The 19501-nt window shown below is 50.5% G+C and overlaps 1 protein-coding gene across 1 annotated transcript; it reads right to left on the bottom strand.

Moving 5' to 3' along the window:
* Window positions 1-1408: 1408 nt before the first annotated feature.
* SUGP1 (SURP and G patch domain containing 1) lies at window positions 1409-19422 on the bottom strand (the record flags this gene model as incomplete). Its single annotated transcript, XM_009073089.1, is given in 15 exon segments — window positions 1409-1435; window positions 1949-2078; window positions 3202-3347; window positions 4417-4523; window positions 5129-5306; window positions 5963-6069; window positions 10458-10609; window positions 10790-10996; window positions 12981-13104; window positions 14145-14248; window positions 15511-15634; window positions 18075-18302; window positions 18663-18766; window positions 19250-19305; window positions 19307-19422. Coding segments are annotated over 15 exon segments (1910 nt in total), but the record flags the coding sequence as incomplete, so codon positions are not given.
* Between the last annotated feature and the right edge of the window lie 79 nt (window positions 19423-19501).

The raw sequence follows: 19501 nt of genomic DNA on the forward strand, positions 1-19501 counted from the left end.
GCTGTGCCATGGCCAGGGCACTGCTCCTCCTGGATTTGTGTCCTACACTGGGCTAAAAGTTGACTCTGCAAATACCTCCAGCCTCCCCCAAGCTCCTACTCAGCCCTGGGCAGCCCCAGGGTGCTGCACAGAGCCAGGAAAAGCAGCTCAGCAGCTTTTGCCAGACTGGAATAGCCATGGAGCAGAAGGCAGAGGTGTTGCCACACCAGAGGGACAGGAGGGTGTCACAGTCACCTCAATCCCTTGGGCAGGAGCTGAAGCTCTGCCAGATTTCTTATCTGGATTTCTCAACCTTTCCCAATTCCTGATTAGTCCTTGCAAGTGCAACTCCCCCAGGTCCAGCCCCAGGCTCACATAGCTTGGGTTTCCTCAGGATAAACCTCTCCTGAACTACTCAACCTACTGAATTGACCATTTCAAGTGCTTTCATAGAGAGCCAAGTCCTTGAGTCTGTGTTGTCAACAGAGAATCACACACCAAGTGCTCAGAAAAGAAACCAACCCAACCCAACCTGCTTTGTTTGCTCCAAGATCCTTGGAAGAAAGAGCTTCAGAGCAACCTCTCAACCTCCAACCCTCTTTTACCCCATCCAGAACCCTGCTCTTCTCAAAAATTCATTGCTTAAACCTAAGGAACAAACAAGTTTTTATTTCATTTACAGCCTGAATGAAGAAACTTTGTGTTTGGAGAGCTGAATTTATAATAATAAAATCCAAATGGCCAAACCAACTGTGGCTGAAGGTTTGGTTCTTCACCACCCCAAAGCACAGGAGGTGTTGGTAAGTCTCTGGTTGTGCCAGGGAGTTGGGGGAGAATGTAGTGCTCAGGGAACAAGAGGCTAGGACACCTCTGGAGTTGGATAAACTCCCCCTGCACCTCTCAGGCTTTGATTCCATGCTCCACTCTGATCCAGAAGGCAAACAGGAGGCACTGGTTGCAATGTCAGTTGCAGGTCAGACTGGTGAGAACATCACAACTTGGTTTTGCAGGGAGTAATCAGCCTGACTGAACAACTCCCCCAAGGGTTGGCTTGGATACATCCCTTGGAGCTGGAATTCAAACAGACACTAAAGACAAACAACAAACTTCATGTTTGGGTAGCAAATCTGCTGTTAGACCAAATCCACACTCCTTGGAATGGGGCAAGAGGGCTGAACATTTTCTATGGCATCTTTGGTGCTGCCTTTCCTTCCACTGAGCATCTCCTCACCTGCTCTGTCCTCCCCTAAAACCACCCCTGGTGTGGGGACACCTGAAGGGGCTCCAGGGCTTCCTTCTGGGTGAAGATGGTGCTGTGGCTTCAAGCAGTCATACAACATCAGGAAAAGAAGAGATTGCTAATGCAGTTTCAGAGCATTTCACAGTTAGAAGTACAATGGGTTTGCCAAAATATTGGCCCAAAGCAGTCTCAGTAGTAAGGTCTTCGTGGGTTGTTCTGCAGAGGAGAGAAAACAGCATCAGAACTGGGGTTTTCATAGAATTTTAGGGGTTGCAATGGACCTTACAGATCATCTAGTTCAACCCCCTGGGTCTGTCCCTGTCCTGTCTCTATTCCATCCTTCCCAGGGGGTTTATCCCAGTCCCTGTCCCACCTTTCCCAGTGGATTTATCCCAGTGCCTGTACCATCCTTCCCAGTGGGTCTGTCCCTGTCCTTGTGACACCCTTCCCTGTGCTTTTATCCCAGTCCCTGTCCCTGTCCTACCCTTCCCAGTGGATTTCTCCCTGTCCCTGCCCCATCCTTCCCAGTGGGTGTGTCCTTGTCCTTGTGACACCCTTCCCAGTGGATTTATCCCTGTCCCTATCCCTGTCCCACCCTTCTTCTCTGTGGATTTATCCCAGTCCCTGTCCCTATCCTACGCTTCCCTGTGGATTTATCCCAGTCCCTGTCCCACCCTTCCCTCTGGATTTCTCCCTGTCCCAGCCTCCCCCCGGATTTCTGGGGCTCACCAGGGGGTTGGGGCGGAAGCGATACGCAAGCATCATGCGCTTGCGGAAAGCTTCGTACTCATCATCCTCCTTGGTGAGCTCGGCAGGGCGGTCGATGCCAAAACCTGCCCCGTCCACAGCTGTGGTTCCCCTGGGTGGGAAGGAGGAAAGGCAGGTCAGTAGCTGGGACAGATCATGGAATCAGAACCAAAAAGGTTGGAAGAGACTTCCAAGATCGTCAAGTCCAACCCTTGTCGCTGCTCTGACCCCTCAACCATAGAATCATCAAGGATGGAAGAGACCTCCAAGATTATCAAGTCCAATCCTTAACCTGTCACTGCTCTAATCCCTAAACAAGGACACCAAGGGACAAGGAATGGTTAAACCACTCGATTTTCTCCTGCCCCTTCACTCCAGAACAGCCCAAAGTGGCACCAACTCCTTTCCATCTCCAGCAGCACCTTCTGATCAATGCCAGGAGCATTAGAGATGGTTCAGCCCAGTGATGGCACATTCTGCCTTCCCTCTGGGGTTCTGAGCCTGCCTCTTTCCACAGGACTCCTTGGAGCCAACAACCACAGTTCCAGGGAGCTGATCTTGTGGTAGAGGAGCAGAAAAACTTTGCAGAGAGATTTTCTGCTGCACAGTAATCTTCTTTCTCAAAGGATCCCCCACTAAAACCCAACTCAGAGTTATCTCCTACCCCCAATATTTGCTTTTGAAGCCCAACATATGTCCCCAACAGCTGAAGCACCTAAAAAGAGATGCACATTTATTTTTGGCTACGACTCTCAAAGCTTTGTCATACAGCAAGTGTGAGGAAATCAGAGCAGTGCTGAGCAGGAGAGTGATGTCAAGGCTTGCAGGATCACACACAGCTCTGAGCTGGACTGAGACATCCTTCACACACAGCTCTGCCTGTGTTTGTCACTGTTCTTTAATACTTCAATACATTTATGACTTTAAAGACTTAATCCTCACATGCCCTGGGAGAGGGAGGAGCACACAAGGATCTCTAGCAGGGAAGGCACCTCACTATGCAAAGGGAGATTAGAAACAAAGTGTTTGTGGCTCAGCCCAGAACTCCTGCCTGAGATAAAGTAGCAAACCCAAGTTTTGGAGAGGGGAGAGAAACCAAAGAACTCAGGAGTTTCCTCCTGTGCTGTTGAGGTGATGAATTACAGCCACACTCTGCTTGCAGCAGGCAGGGCAGGAGCATCAATTACCAACCCAAGAGGGAAGGACTAAATCAATAGGAGGAGAACTCTGCTTACTTGCTGACAGGGTTTTTAATCCCCTGCCCATCTGATCCCAGCCCCTCTCCTTCCTTCCAGCCCATCTTCATCAGCATCTGGTAGCCAATGTTCTCCACGGTCAGTTTGAACTCTTTGTATTCAGAGTAATCTGGTTCACGTCCTTCCTGCAGGCACAGAAGGCACTGGGGGTTAGTTGGCATTTTGTGGGGCAGGGGAGGAGCAAAAAAACCAGCTTCAGTCCCCCAGAGTTAGGATTTGGCACCCACAGCCTCCTTGGGGCACCCACAGCTTCCCTGGGCAACCTGTGCCAGTGTCTCACCACGAAGGAGCTTAAAGCTCTCTCCCTAATATCCAGTCTGAATTTCTCCTCCTTTAGTTTGACCCAGAGCTGGGATTGCAGCTCTGCAGCATCACAGAGAAGGACCCAGAGCCCTGCACAGCCCCAGTGTGTGCAAGGAGCAGGGACTGGTGCTGGGAGATTAGGCTGAGAAATCTTTAGCTCCTGAATTTCAAGTTGCTCACTGGCTCGAGCTTCAGATCCAGTTCTTATTTAAGCCCAAATCTCCAGGGAACATCAGGCCCCATGCTGGATACAGGGAAAAAGGGAAGGCTGTGCCAGCATCGAGGAGTTCTGTGGGTTAGGAAGAATTGGCAGGTACTGAAGTGCTTTGCATAAGCTTTTTGGTAGGTTTATAATGTCACTTTGCTGCAATCATCTGGATACAAATTCTAATTTCCTTGAGCTTGGCAGCAGCAACTACTTAGCCCAAACAGCTCCCAAACAAACAGTGGGAGGTCTTGGCTGGAATTCCAGAGAAGCCCCAAAGCACTGAATCCCAGACTGGTTTGGGTTGGAAGGAGCTTAAAGCTCATCCAGTCCCACCCCATGCCCTGGGCAGGGACACCTTCCACTAGCCCAGGGTGCTCCAAGTCCCATCCCTGAACATTTCCAGGGATGGAACAGCCACAGCTTCTCTGGACAACCTGTGCCAGAGCCTCAGCACCTCCCAGGGAGGAATTCTTTCCCAAATACTGTCCATTCCATGACTTGCAGAGCCATTTCTCTGCAGAGTGGACACCAAGGCCTTGTGTCCTCCAGTGACAACTCCCTGTGCAGGGTCAGAGCCCCTGGAGGTCACTCACTGCTGGGGGAAAGGGCTGAGAACACTCAGGATCTGCTGTGGGCTAAGCCTGAGGCATCACCACCACCCTGGGAAGTCCCTGCTAAGTCACCTTCAATGCCTTGAAGGTCTCCATGAACTTCTCCAGCTCGTCAGGAGGGAGGAAATCGCCGATGAAGTGTTTCCCTCTGCCCATCTGGGTCAGCTGCTCAGCCCACTCTGCCAGGGACAGGAGACAACAGCAACAACATAAGAACTCAGTGTTCTTTGGGGTTTCAGAGAGTTTATGAGGCACAAAGTCTCACAAAAACACACAGTAATCATAGGATCATCAAGGCTGGAGGAGATCTCTAAGATCATCAAGTCCAACCATTAACCTGTCACTGCTGGAACCTCTAAACCCTAAACCAGATCCTCCAGTGCCACATCCAGAGGTCTTTTGAACACCTCCAGGGATGGTGACTCCACTCCCTTCCTGGACAATATCCCAGTGCCTGAACACCCTCTCAGGGAAAAGATTTTTCCTAACTTCCAATCTGACTCTGCCCTGGCTCAGCTCAAGGCCATTCCCTCTAGTCCTCTCCCTGAGGCCATGGCAGGAGAGACATCTCCAACCTCTCTCCAACCCTGGCAGGAGTTGGAGAGAGTCACGAGGTCACCCCTGAGGCTTTTCTCAAGGCTGAACAAACCCAACTCCCTCAGCCTTTCCTTGTAGGACACAGTTATCATCTCCCCTCAGTGCAAAGTGACCCTTCAACCCCCAAGCCAAGACAGTGTGGGATTCTCCCTCAGGGTGAGCAGGAGGTTGACATGAGCTCCCTCACCTCGTGTCTTGTCCATCTCCATGCGCCTGAGCTGGTGCTCCCACGTGCCCAGCTCACTGTCCACCTCCTCATCGCTGTCATAGCCGTGTTGGTGCTGCTGAATGGCCTTTTCCCACATCATCTGCATCTCCTGCATGGCTCGTTTGTGCTTCATGATCATATCATACATCTGCTGCATCTGAGGGAACCACACCATGGGATGGAAGGAGCTGAAAGGTCATCGTGTTCCACCCCAACACAGGCAGGGCCACCTCCCACCAGCCCAGGGTGCTCCAAGCCTCATCCAACTTGGCCTGGAACACTTCCAGGGATGAGAGGAGATGGGAGAGGTCACTGGGTGAGCTCTGCGCTCTGTGCAGAGCTTCCAGCTGCTCCAGTTGCTGCAGCAAACAGGTTCTGGCAGCCACAACCCCCACCAGGCAGAGCTGGTGCCTGATCTCACATCAAGCAGGAGGTGATTATGTGCTGTTCCTCTGCCACAGGCCCCAGGATGTCCCCCCTGAGTGCTACTGCCACCTCACACAGCTCCACCACCACCACCCTGACCTTCTGTCAAGAGCCAGTTGAGCTCCCACTGCCCCCAGAACCTGCAGGAACCCACTGAGCTCCTCCCAGGGCTGAGCAATCCATCACCAGCTGCAGCTGTGACATCCCAGAGCTTATGGATCTGGGGGTTAGGGTGTGAGGACAACAGTTGTTTGCCTTCAAACCCATTCCCCAAGCACCTGTGGTGATGTGTTCAGCACAAAACCCAAGGACTTGTTTGTGGCCACTGCTATCTCCACCTCCCCTGCAACAAAACATGGATTTGGGAAACATTTTAAGGCATTTTACCTCCTGCTGCTCCTTCAGCTGCTTCTTCTGGGCTTCTGAGAGCTCTGTCACACCCACCAGACCAACTGGTTTTCCTTTCTCATAGCCAAGACCCTTCAGGTCCTGAACTGTAACAAACACATGTTGAAGACTTAGAAAAATCTGAGACAGCTGTTGAGAGCAGAGAAATCCAATCCCAGAGTGGTTTGGCTTGGAAAGAACTTAAGGATCAGCCAATTCCCATGGGCAGGGACATCTCCCACCAGTCCAGATTGCTCCAAGCCCTGTCCAACCTGGCCTGGAACACTTCCAGGGATGGAACAGCCACAGCTGCTCTGGGAATTCCATCCCAGCTCCTCAGCACTCTCACAGGGAGGAATTCCTTCCCACTATCCCATCTAACCCTACTCTCTGTCAGCATGAAGCCATTCCCTGTGTCCTGGCACTCCATCCCTAGGGAATAGTCTCTCTCCATGTTTCTTGCACTTCCTTCAGGCATTGGAAAGCCACAATTAGGTCAGCCCAAAGCTTCTCTTCCCAAGTGGAAGTGCAAAGAAAGGAGATTGGAAACTGCAATCTCCAGGCCCAGGAGCAGCACAGCCAACAGAGGAACTGGCTCTCCTTTGGGAAGCTCCTCCTTTTCCATTCTTTCTGTTGGTTTCTCAGAGATTCACCTATCTGGGCAGGGCAGTGAGTGACTTCCAGTGACCACATGGAGCTCTGAGGGCAAGGGAGGGGAAAAGGAATCCTATTTTCCCTTGCTGCAGCGTGAAGGGAAGTAACACAAACACTGCTGGGGTTGCAAAAAACGAGATTTACACCAGAGATTGCCTTGCAAACTTGGTTCAGACCTATCCAGCAGCTCCTCTCTGAGCTAAGACGCCAAGAGTGAAATATTGAGGGATTAAAAGCAGCCACACAAGCACACTTGAAAGCTCCTTGCATTTTTCACTACAAGGAGAGAGATCTCTTCCTAATGAGTGCAAACCCCTCCGTGTGAGAGCCAGGCCAACCTCCAGCTAAACGATGCTTCATTCATTATTCATCATCTATTAATTATGAAGCCCAATTAGAACAGGATCATTGTTCATGACACCAAATGTCTACACAGCATGGTAATTAGGCCCCAGGGGTCATCTCCCTTCCTCTTCTTCCCACTCAGGGCAACGGAGCTGAGCACTCTGATCTCTCCTCCCTCTTTTTCCATAGGCTTTGGGCTGAGCACTCTGTGAGCTCCAAGTGGTTTCCTTCACTCCAGGCTCCTGAGGAGAGCAGAAAGCAGCTGAGCCACCCTCCCTCCCACAGCCTCTGCACACTCCTAGTGTTACATAAAGCACTGCAAGAGGCTTTCCAAGGGGAGAGGAGCAAGGAACTGGGATGTGCACTGTCAGCTCGCAAGGAATGAGAGCAAATAGCAGAATAAACCTAGTTATTGCTGCTGACCAGGCTGATTCCTGCCTGGGAGAGCAGGGAGAGCTGCAAAGTTTTACTAGATGCGCTAGGTGTGCTCCAGGGAAGGACCTGGCCCCACATGTTATGTGAGCCAGGAGCACTCAGGCATCACCTCCTGCTTCAGGGCATGGGAAAGCTTTCCCTGAATGCTCTGAGGAAGGCTCTGCCCTTCACAGAGGTCAGCAGAGAGCTGAAGTGCAGGAACACCCAGGCTAAGAGCCAGCTCTGGCTCCAGAGGCCCCAGAGGCAGTGCCTTGCCAGCATTTACAACCACCTCAAAGCACAAAGATGAGGCTCAGCATCCTCTTCTCCTGCCCAGAAAGCAGTTGCCACTGCTCCTTCTCTCCCCCAAACCACACCTGAGCTCTGTGGCTGCTCTGCTGAGGCTTTGCAGGCTCAAAGGCACTGCAGGAATTCAGTTCTGGGAAGGTGTTTTTATGTGCTTGGCCCAAAGTTAGCACAGCACAAAAGTTGTCAGAAGAAAGCAAAGCCACAATCACAGGTGGAAGAGTTTCCACCAGTAATATCCATGAATTTGCATAGAAATAGATAAGATTTCCAAGTTGTTCATGCTGTTCTGGCACCGAACACTGAGCAGGAGATAAGGAGTTGCTGCTTTGGTCTCGTGTTCAGCTTTATGTGCTTGGCCCAAAGTTAGCACAGCACAAAAGTTGTCAGAAGAAAGCAAAGCCACAATCACAGGTGGAAGAGTTTCCACCAGTAATATCCATGAATTTGCATAGAAATAGATAAGATTTCCAAGTTGTTCATGCTGTTCTGGCACCGAACACTGAGCAGGAGATAAGGAGTTGCTGCTTTGGTCTCGTGTTCAGCTCAGCAGACCTGGAATGACATCAGCTTTGCCCACAGGGTTAATGGTGCAGTGTGTCTGCAGCATTGGCAGAGCAGCACCTGAAGCTTTATCCCTTTCCCAGATGCCTGGAGAGGAGTTGGTAGAGGAGCAGGGAACGACCTTTAAGGACAGCAGGAGAAATCCCAGCACAGAAGAGCCTTTTTTTTTTCTTTTTCCTAGAGATCTTCATTCAAACTCATCACAAGATCTGACTCACGTCAAACTAAAGACCCAAACCAGCCCAATACTAGGTTCAGAAAACTCTGGTGACAGGCAGTAATTTGCCACTAGCCCCCAGAGTTCACTAATCACAGCTCTGGCTCAGCTCTGCAGATGTGTCAGTCCCTGCAGCACAGCAGGGAAAAGTTTGGATAACAAGATATTCAACATCAGCCTTATTCCTGTCCTAAAGAGAAACACTTTCTCCTCTCCAGGATCCTGACTGATCACTGAGAGTCACCAGAGAAGGAATCAGAGTAGTTCTCCATCAAATCCCAAACAATTGCTCAGGATAAAGGACTAAGACACAGCTATTTAGGTCTCTAACTCCCCTTGCACAGGAGCAGGGGTGGAATTTGGGATTCTCTTGCCCTGTCAGCTTGAGGATGTTCATTCCACAGAGGGATTAGTTCAGCTGAACTGGTAACAGCACTGAATCCTTCCCCCTGCAGAGCATTAAGGGCTGATTTGCTATGCCTGGCAGAGTGGTTTGCTGTCCTTTTCTTCTGCCTGACACAAAGCCCTGCAGAAAAGGAGCAGGAACACCCTGAGCATGTCCTAAAGGAGCCAGGGGAGATTCCAGCACACTGGAATGAGCACATGGATAGCCCTGCAGTCCCCCCACTGCAGCAGGAGGTATTGGGATGGAATCTGATGTGTTTTGGGAGCACCTGCCCAGCTGCAGCTTCAAAGCTTCGTTACCATCTGCAGGAAAAAAAAAATTACTCCAGAAGTAGAAAATCTGGGAAGAATTTTCCAGCTGATTTGTGCCCTCAAGGATCAGCAATTCAAGGGCAAAGGGATGCAGCAGCAGAGTGGTGTCTGGTCCTGCACATGGGAGGTGTAGAGCCAGGACAGGGTTAGCAGAGGCAAATTTCCACTTGCATTTGAGTGCTGGATTGGGACATAGAGTCCTTCCCTTCCTTCTCCCCTGACCTCTGCCCATCCATCCAACCCTACATCCCACACTGCCCAATCCAACCATGGAGCTGCTGGAGCTCTGACCTGCCCAGCCTGAGCACGTGTGGCATTCCCTGTGCTCTCACCCTGCAGCTCCCCAAATCAGAGCTTTATTCTCTCCCTTGTCCCACTCTGTTCTGCTTTTATTTTTTTGGAAAGGCCTTTATTGGCCAGGGATTTATTGCCTTTTCCTGTGGCTTCTGTGAGCAATAAGTTTGCTTGGTGGTTTCTCTTTCTTCTTAGCTGTTTCCCATCCCACACTAATTGGGCAAAGGGTTCAAAATGCCATTTGCAATGTCTGTGTTCACCTGTTGTCCTCAAGTGATTCCACTTTTGTGTTCCCCTCTGCCTAATTCCTGCTCTGCACAGGTTGCTGCCAGAGTTCAACCTCCAGAGCTCCCCACAAGTGCCTCCACTGGAAGAATAATCCTCCTGCACTTGGCTAGAGCTGTTCCCCTGGGGTGAGCCTGGCAGGAGGAGCAGCACAAGCTGCTGAGTGAACCTTGACTGAAAGCACATCAACTGAAACAGGTAAGAATTCAAAGTTCTACTCGAGCCCAGCAGCACTCAGGGAACAGCTCTTCCCATTAACCCTCGGAGCACTTAGGGATGCTAAGTGTGAAATCAAATCCCACAATGGTTTGGGCTGGAAGTGCTGCCCAGGGATTTTCTCCTAGCACAGGGAATGAGCAGAGTTCAAGCTCTGAGATTTGTTTTCTGGTAGATTTTCCTCCTGGAGTGCAATAGCCCCAAGCAGTGGAGAGGCCAAGGCTGTGATGAGCTGTAGCACAGCAGGATTTAGAGATAACTGGGGGATGATAAGATGCAATCCCTGGTGTCAGGGAGATAAAGTGGGTTATCTGGGATTCCACCCAGGGAGGAGTTAGCTGCTGGACCCAGCTGAAAGGCAACCAAGGAGATACAACAGGAGATAAACCTCCCTGTGCTTTCCACTTCCCAATCCAGCTGTGCCCAGGCAAGGGAACTCCCCAGGAAAACCAGTTACTCCCCACAACACACATCCCCACTAACCTGAGAGGGGGGAGGGGGAATCCAGCTGCTGCACCAGCTGTGGGAGAGGCAATTCCACCTTGTCTTCCTCTGGGCCCCACCTGCTCTTCCTCTTCTTTTTGGTGGTGCCTGGAGTAGCAGCTGTGGTGTTGGCAGGAGTGGGGGGAGTGAGCTCCAGGGGGGTGGTGGAGGAGGATGGGGAAGGTGAGGGGGGTGCTGAGGGCACTGGCAGGGCTGGGGGCACTGGCAGGGGCAAGGGCAGAGGGGAGGGAATGGGCAAGGGCAGAGGGGAAGGAAGGGGCAAGGGCAGAGGCAGAGGGGAGGGCAGAGGCAGGGGAGAGGGCAGGGGCAAGGGCAGGGGCAGAGGTAGAGGGGAGGGCAGGGGCAAAGGCAGAGATGGCAAGCACAGAGGTGATGGAGATGCCTCCGGGCTGCTTTTCCTTTTCAAGCTGTTCTCCACAGGCAAAGGGGCACACACAGGGCTGGATTTGGCCCTTCTGAACTCCTCCAGCTTCTGCCTGTAGTACTTGTAGCCTTTGCTGTTTGGCTCATATAAAAACCTGAAAAACGAAGGACGAGAGTTGAGCTGAGACAGTTGTACACGAGGGTTGAACCCAGTATGGCCTTTCCCTTCCTGCAGTGCCTTCCCACACACTTCCAGCTCTCCAGCACCATCCCGTGTGTGCCTGCAGCCAGTGCAGGATATCTGGGATCAGGGAATGTGTCTTCAGTGCTAAATAAACAGACCTAACCAGGTGCAGGTCACACTGGTGGAAAGGCAAAATCCTCCCTAGGAATTCACCTGTTTCCAGCACAGGCTTGGAAACACCCCCAAGGGCTCAACAACGTGTTGTGTTTCAACTCAGAGAAGAAAACAAACAGGTCTTTCCAATGGGAATGCCAAATCCCTGCCCAAGGAAACTGCTCCCAAGCTCTCTGTTCCAGTTGGAAGAACTGCCATTCCCAACCTGCTTAACTACCCCACGAGGCTCCTTCTGCTCCCTCAGCCTCAAAGCTCCTGGATTTATGTGCTAACTGCCAGAAATAGGCATCTCTGGCCTGCTGGGGAGAATAGAAGTCCTGAGGATCTGTGGGAAAAGCAGGAACAATCCTCAGCCTAGGAGCTAGGCAAGGAAATCATCAACACATGTTGGTTACAAACACGTTGAGGTTTTGGGCTCACTCCAAACGTTTCACAGAGAAAATGCGTCTGTTCCCAACTCCTCCAAAATCTTTCCTTTTTTTGGGATCTGGTAACACTTGAGGGAGGTTAAATCCACTCCTCAGGATCCTCAGGATAGTGCCTGATCCAAGGAAAGGCAGAGCTGATAGGTCTTGGCCATCCACGGCCACAAACAGCTCTGTGAGCTGCTGGAAAATCCCCTAAATGTGTTTTTTTCATCCCTCCCTTTCAACACCAGCATCAAGGATTGCTCCAGGACCTGGCAGAGTGCAGGATAGGACTTTTCCCTATGGAAAAGCTGCTGGAATCCTAACAGAGAAGATGTGTTTCACCTGCCCACGCTCAGGTGGCACCACAAAGGTGTTTTTCAGTCAATAATGAAGCAGCTCAGGCATTGGCACATCTGTCTGAGGCAATTCCCAGCTCCAAGGGAGGATTCCAGAGGGCCAATAAAATGTCCAAATAGCAGCAACAAACTAAGGGTTGTCTTGTCTTCCAGGGAACACTCCAAAGTGTTTGTGAGAGTGGAAAATGAACTGAGGATGAGACCAAGGGGAGGCATTAACCAGATGTCAGGGAACAACCCACACCTGAAAGGCTGGAAAAGTGATTCCAGAGGGGCACCTAAAGGTCCTTCCCCCACTGAAGGGAACAGGAATTCTACCTGCACATCAGTGAGGATGCTGGAAAGGAAATTAATTGGCCAGGAGTGGTGGATGGAGCTCACAGCAAACACAGCTCCAGGGAACAGTGGCAAGGTTGGAATGATCCCAAGAAAACAGGTGAGGAGGGGGAGGAGGTTGTACATTTATTTTGGGAAGAGCATTTTTCTCTCTCTGTGCCTCAATTTAAACTGTGAATCATGGAATGATTTGTATGGGAGGACCTTAAGGATCATCCAGTGTCACCTCCTGCCATGGGCAGGGACACCTTCCTCTAGCCCAGGGTGCTCCAAGCCCCATCCTTGAACAATTCCAGGGATGGAACAGCCACAGCTTCTCTGGGCAACCTGTGCCAGTGCCTCAGCACCTCCCAGGGAATAATTCCTTCCCAAATACCCATTTAACCTTAATCTCTGGCAGTGTGAAACCACTCCCTATGTTCTGTCCCTCCAGAGCTTGTCCCAAATCTTTCTTACACCTCCTTCAGGCACTGAAAGGCCACAAACATCACCTTGAAGCTTCTCTGAACACCTCCAATCCTCTCCCAGCACATCTCTCCATCTCTAACCCCCTTGGTACCTCCTTGGCCTCATCACATCACCCACCAGAGCTGTATCCTTAGCATCCCAGGTTTGCCATGAGCTTGGCTGCTATTTCCCCTTAAAAAAAAAACCCTCCCAAAGGAGGTTTAAGCTGTACCTGAAAGCAGGGTTCTCTCTGTTGTTCTGCAGGGCAATAGCCTCCACCTCTGGCCCTCCAGCAGCGATGAACCTGGCCAGGGTCTCTGCAGAGTTCCTGGTCTCCTCGTCGGCTGGGGGTGAAACTTTAAGCAGCTGTCAGTACTGGGCTCAACTCACCCAAGCAACAGTCAAAACCTATCTGGTCTAAGAACCCCAAGAGCAGAATAAGGGCAAAAGGTCGAGTTTTAATGGTTTAGAACACACACACACACACACACACACACACACAAACAGTTTAGAGCACGCACAAAAAATAAAAACCACATTTAGCTTGGCTAAGGTTCTGTGAGAGCTTTGTGGTACTGCACATAGAGCTGCTTCTTAACACTCTGAGCAGCTTTTGGCTCCCAAAGGGGACACATTTCTCTCTGCTGCACAGGAATGCATTTCTTCCCTGTGTCAGGACCTTTTCCATAGGGTTATAGTACTCAGAATCACCCCTAGTTAAGGACTTGGCTTTTTTTCCCTATGTCAGGACCTTCTCCATAGGGTTATGGTACTTAGAATTCTCTCTAGTTACAGATTCTCCATTTCTTCTCTGTTTCAGGCCCTTTCCCATAAGGTTCCAGGACTCTGAATCATCTCTAAGTAAAGATTTTTCATTTCTTCCCTGTGCCAGGCCCTTTTCCATAGGGTTATAGTACTCAGAATCATCTCTAGTTAAGGACTCGGGGTTTTTCCCCCCTGTGTCAGGACCTTTTCCATAGGGTTATAGTACTCAGAATCATCTCTAGTTAAGGACTTGGCATTTTCCCCTGTTTCAGGCTCTTTTCCATAGGGTTACAACACTCAGAATCATCTCTAGGTAAAGATTCTTCATTTCTCCCATTTCAGGCCAGACACTTGAAGTGTTTTGGAAGGAAAATCTTCTTCCAAAGCCTTTTAAATAGAGCATGGAATGCTGTGGGCTTGGAAAACAACCAATTTGGGCACAAGGATTTGCTTCCATCCTAGTGGTTTGATCACCAATTCTTTGATTTGGAAATATGATTGACAGGCAGCAAATTAACAGCTAAATATTCACCCCAAGCTCCTCCAGGACAGAACTAAGACAGTGACACACAACAAATAAGTCACATTTCACTTCTGCAGTTCCCATTCCCCAGCTCCCAGTGGGAATTACCTTTCTGGGAAGAAGATGCCTGAGAACTTTGATTCTCTTTCCTTATCTCTGCCACTTTCTTTCTGTAGTAAAGGAATTCTCTGCTGTTCTTATCATGCAAAAACCTAGTGGAGACGGAAGGGGGAAAAAAAGAGAAAAAAAACAACAACATGGATCAGAAATAATGAGACAAATATTGACACTCTGGGATAGAAATGGAAAATAGATAAATTACTCATAATCCACTGAAAATGTGGATTAGGAAGTGTTTAGGGACACCTTCCACCAGCTCAGGTTGCTCCAAGTCTGCTCCACCCTCATCTTGGACACTCCCACGGATGAAGCAGCCACAGCCTCTCTGGGAATTCCATCCCAGCCCCTCACCACCCTCCCAGGGAAGAATTCCTTCCCAACATCCATCTCCCCATACCCTGTGGCACCTGTACCACCTCACCCCCCTTAGAGGAAAGAACAAAGCCTGAACAACCCAAACTCTGAGGCCAAACCACAAATCATCAACACAAAGTCTAGGGAGCATTTTTTTTTCTCCTGGCAGAGGATTTGGCAGCCCAGAGCTGCCCCAGACTTACGAAAAAGCAGGATTATCCTTGTAGTCCTCCATAGCGACCTTCTCTAACTGGGGTCCCCCTTCAGCCACGAACCTAGCCAGCTTTTCCACCACCTGCCGGGCCTCAGCGTCCTCTGGGGGTAAAACTTTAAGCAGCTGTCAGTACTGGGGTTCAACTCACACACCAAACAGGCAACAGGCACATTACTGCTAAAGACCACAGAGGCAGACAAAGGCAGAACGGGAATGGGAAGAGAGAGGGTGAAATGGGGGAGCCAGTCGGACACAGCTGTAGAAATCACAATCCCCAACTCTACCTGGCAACTTCTGCACTGCCCTAAGAGCTGTTCAGATTGTTTAGGTGGTTGTTACAAGGAAAAAAAAGGCCTAAATTTGGTTCGTAGGATTCCAGAATGGGTTGGGTTGGAAGGAGCTTAAAGCTCATCTCATCCCATCTCATCTCATCCCATCTCATCCCATCCCATCCTACCCTCTGCCATGGGCAGGGACATCTCCCACCAGTCCAGGTTGCTCCAAGCCCTGTCCAACCTTGGAACATTCCCAGGGATGGAGCAGTCACAGCTGCTCTGGGAATTCCATTCCAGCCCCTCACCACCCTCCCAGGGAAGAATTCCTTCCCAACATCCATCTCCCCATACCCTGTGGCACCTGTACCACCTCACCCCCCTTAGAGGAAAGAACAAAGCCTGAACAACCCAAACTCTGAGGCCAAACCACAAATCATCAACACAAAGTCTAGGGAGCATTTTTTTTTCTCCTGGCAGAGGATTTGGCAGCCCAGAGCTGCCCCAGACTTACGAAAAAGCAGGATTATCCTTGTAGTCCTCCATAGCGACCTTCTCTAACTGGGGTCCCCCTTCAGCCACGAACCTAGCCAGCTTTTCCACCACCTGCCGGGCCTCAGCGTCCTCTGGGGGTAAAACTTTAAGCAGCTGTCAGTACTGGGGTTCAACTCACACACCAAACAGGCAACAGGCACATTACTGCTAAAGACCACAGAGGCAGACAAAGGCAGAACGGGAATGGGAAGAGAGAGGGTGAAATGGGGGAGCCAGTCGGACACAGCTGTAGAAATCACAATCCCCAACTCTACCTGGCAACTTCTGCACTGCCCTAAGAGCTGTTCAGATTGTTTAGGTGGTTGTTACAAGGAAAAAAAAGGCCTAAATTTGGTTCGTAGGATTCCAGAATGGGTTGGGTTGGAAGGAGCTTAAAGCTCATCTCATCCCATCTCATCTCATCCCATCTCATCCCATCCCATCCTACCCTCTGCCATGGGCAGGGACATCTCCCACCAGTCCAGGTTGCTCCAAGCCCTGTCCAACCTTGGAACATTCCCAGGGATGGAGCAGTCACAGCTGCTCTGGGAATTCCATTCCAGCCCCTCACCACCCTCCCAGGGAGGAATTTCTTCCCAATATCCCATCTGTCCCTGCCTTCTGGCAGTGGGAAACTATTCCCTGTGTCCTCCATCCCTTGTCCAGGTCCCTCTCCAGCTCTCCTGGAGCCCCTTGACGCACTGGAAGGGGCTCTGAGGTCTCCCTGGAGCTTCTCTTCTCCTGGCCTGGAACACTCCCAGAGAGCCACAGCCTCCCTGGGAATTCCATCCCACCCCCTTATCACCCTCCCAGGGAGGAATTCCTTCCCAATATCCCATCCAACCCTACACCCTGTCAGCATGAAGCTATTTCTCCCTGTCCTGTCCCTCCAGGCCCTTGGGAATAGTCTCTCTCTATGTTTCTTGTAGCTCCTTCAGGTACAGAAAGGTCATAATTAGGTCAGCCCAAACCTTCTCTTCCCAAGTGGAGGTGCAAGGAGCAGCAGAGATGCTGCAGGGTGGGAGCTGGAGCCTTTTCCAGTGGTTTGTATGGAATCATGGAATCATTTGGGTTGGAAGGAGTTCAAACCCCAACGAATCCCCCCCCTGCCATGAGCAGGGACACCTTCCACCAGCCCAGGTTGCTCCAAGTCTCAATCCAACCAGGGATTGGGCAGCCACAACCTCCACCCCAGTTTGGAGTTTCAACTCAGTTGACCTGAATTCAATCCAACCTGAATGGGGATGTCATTTCCTTCTGCTGATTCCACACAAACCCAACAGGGAAGCACAGGGATTTGGTTTGAAGCACTACATTACTCACTGGTGATTCCAGATCCCAATTCCCAAGCCATTCTCTGTCCCAGCCCATGGAGACAGACTGTGCAGCTGGAACTCTTCCATGTCTGGCTCCAACAAAGTCTATTTGGCTTCTGTGCCAGGAAAGAATCCCCCAAACTCCAGCAGGGATGGCAGAGCCATGTGGGACACGGTGACGTTTGGGGAGAGCTCTGAGCACAGAGCAGAGTCTCCCACTCTGCCCACACCTCACCAGCCCTTAAAGGAAAGCTCCAAACCCACCTCCTCTCTGCTCAGCTATTCCTCCACTGCCTTTCACCCTCAAACTCAAAATTCCCAGGATTCTGCTCTCCCAAATCCCACCAGAAATAGCTTGGGAAACACAGAACGGCATCAATCATGTGCCAAAGCTCAGTGTGGCTTCCAACCTCAGTTTATCCTTCATTAATACAGACAAAATATTGCCAATTATGAAGCAAATCTGCCTTGGGGCTTCCTGGCCTGAGTTCTGGAGATAAACCTGGAGAGGTGCTGCAATATTCCTGGGTTTCTATCCCATTCCTTGGGGTTTATCTCACTTCAAGCACCTAAAATTGAGATTTGCCACTGAAACTTGGCAGGAACTTGGAATTTACCTGCTCACAGTTCCTTGCTGGACATGTAGTTCAGTTATTAGCCCACAGAATTGTCCCCAAACTGAGGAATTCTCATTTTTCTCTCCCTTCAAACCCCTAAAATCCCATTTAAAATCCCATTATGCCTCTTTTTCTGGGAGCTCAGCTGCACAGATCCCAGTTGTTCTGAGCAGCAAACCACCAAGCTCCATTAGGAGCAGAACATTTCCCTTCTCTCCATGCTGTTTTCACAGGTTAGAGGCTGCTCAAGCTCTTTGCTTGATAACTGAGAGGAAATAAATCTTTCTAGGTGTGGTGTAAACTCTGGAAAATGATACTGAGCTCAGGCTGGATCAGTAACACCTGAAATATCAGCAACATCAACATCCAGATCTCAGTGTCTCTGCCCAAGCTGCACTTGGAGCATCCCACAGGCATGAATTGGTCTCCTTTACCCTTCATCACATAGAAATCTGCCCCAAAACTGTGCTAAAAACATCAATCTATGGAAAAAAGGCCCCCAAAAAACCCTCTCAACCCTCCACTGAGGGAATCCTGTCCTCATACCCAACTCCTCCCCCAGGATCTGAGCTCCTGCCCCCAAAAGTGGCACAGCAGGAGGTGTCACTTACCTTTAATCTCCAACCACTGCTCATAATCTTCTTCCTCATCTTCATCTGGAGACTGAAAGACACTGAGGCGAGTGAGGACTGGGCTGTGTCTGGGCTGGGAGCAGCTCCTGGCCTGGTGTAACATGCTGCTCAGCACCTGCCCTGGCCTCTTCCCAAACAGCAGAGGCTTCTTCCCACCACTTGGTGCAGGAGAATTCCCAGAGTGATTGGTTGAGCTTGGGGGAGTTTCTTGGTAAAGAATTAGAGGGGAGAAAAAAATCATTCCTGAGCATCCTGGTATTGTTTCAAGATCAACTTAGGCACTAACAGAGATGTTGTTAGAGAGAGTTCAGGACATTGACTGGGAAAAGCTGCACATAATACATCAAAATTCAAGTTGTGATGATGTTTTAAACTCAAGCCACAAGGGAAATGCTTGACTTCACAGCACAGCAGAGTGGAAAGAAAGGGCAAATCTCCCTACAGCATCCCCAAACCAGACCTGAACCCCAACTCGAAGGGATAATCACTGCTCAGGGCTTAAGCAGCTCCCCCAGAGCAGGGCCCAGCAGGAGCCTGAAGCTCTCCTGGTGCTCAGGATGGACCTACCAGCACTTGACTTCTCCTTCTGCAGCTTGAGGAACTGCTGGAGGAAGCTGCCATCGTTCACAAACTTGTTGGACACTGAGGTTTCGTTCTCAGAGCCTTCATCACTGAGTGGAGCAAGAAAAGGAGGTGATGGTGCTCAGCAGCCTCCCCAGTCCCTCCCCCCAGTGGGTGTTTTGAACAGAGAACGAGAGAAATCCCAGTGATTGTTACGTTTTCCCACCTCTGTAAGGTCCATTCCAGCCCTAAATTCTCTGATTTTCTGAGACATGCCTGTTATATTGATGGCTAATAGATACATTTATCACAGATCATATTATACCTCAGCTAGGATAAGACACGATCTAAGACATCATATGTTCTTGCTACTGCCTGCAAAACCTGGTTCCAACCCTTCAAGTGCCTGAAAAACCTGATGACACCCATTGAAAGATGAGCATCCCAACCCTAACCACACTCAACCATTAATTACCCCTCGCTCACTAATTGCCTGGCAGCACAAAGCACCGTGAGGCTCATCCCTGCAGTTTTCCTGCCCAAACACCCCAGAAATCAGCCCCAAAGGCTCCACAGGGGAGGTCCAAACGTACTCCCCGAGCAGTGGCAGCTGCTGGATGCTGAGTGAGTTTCTCTTTCCCCGCCCCCCCCAGCCGAGCCTCGATCTCCTTCTTCTTCTGCGCGATCAGCTCCTCCTGCTGCAGGATGTTCACGTTCGTCCGCGACGACTTGGACTGAGCCACCCCGAACCAGCGGCTCGTCTTTCCTGAGGGGACAGAGGTCAGCACTGGGCACTGGTGGGAGAGTCCAGGTATCCCCTGGGCACACATATCCATCACTGGGCA

This window comes from Acanthisitta chloris, unplaced genomic scaffold (genome assembly GCF_000695815.1).
Source record: "Acanthisitta chloris isolate BGI_N310 unplaced genomic scaffold, ASM69581v1 scaffold12844, whole genome shotgun sequence".
NCBI classification, from domain to species: domain Eukaryota; kingdom Metazoa; phylum Chordata; class Aves; order Passeriformes; family Acanthisittidae; genus Acanthisitta; species Acanthisitta chloris.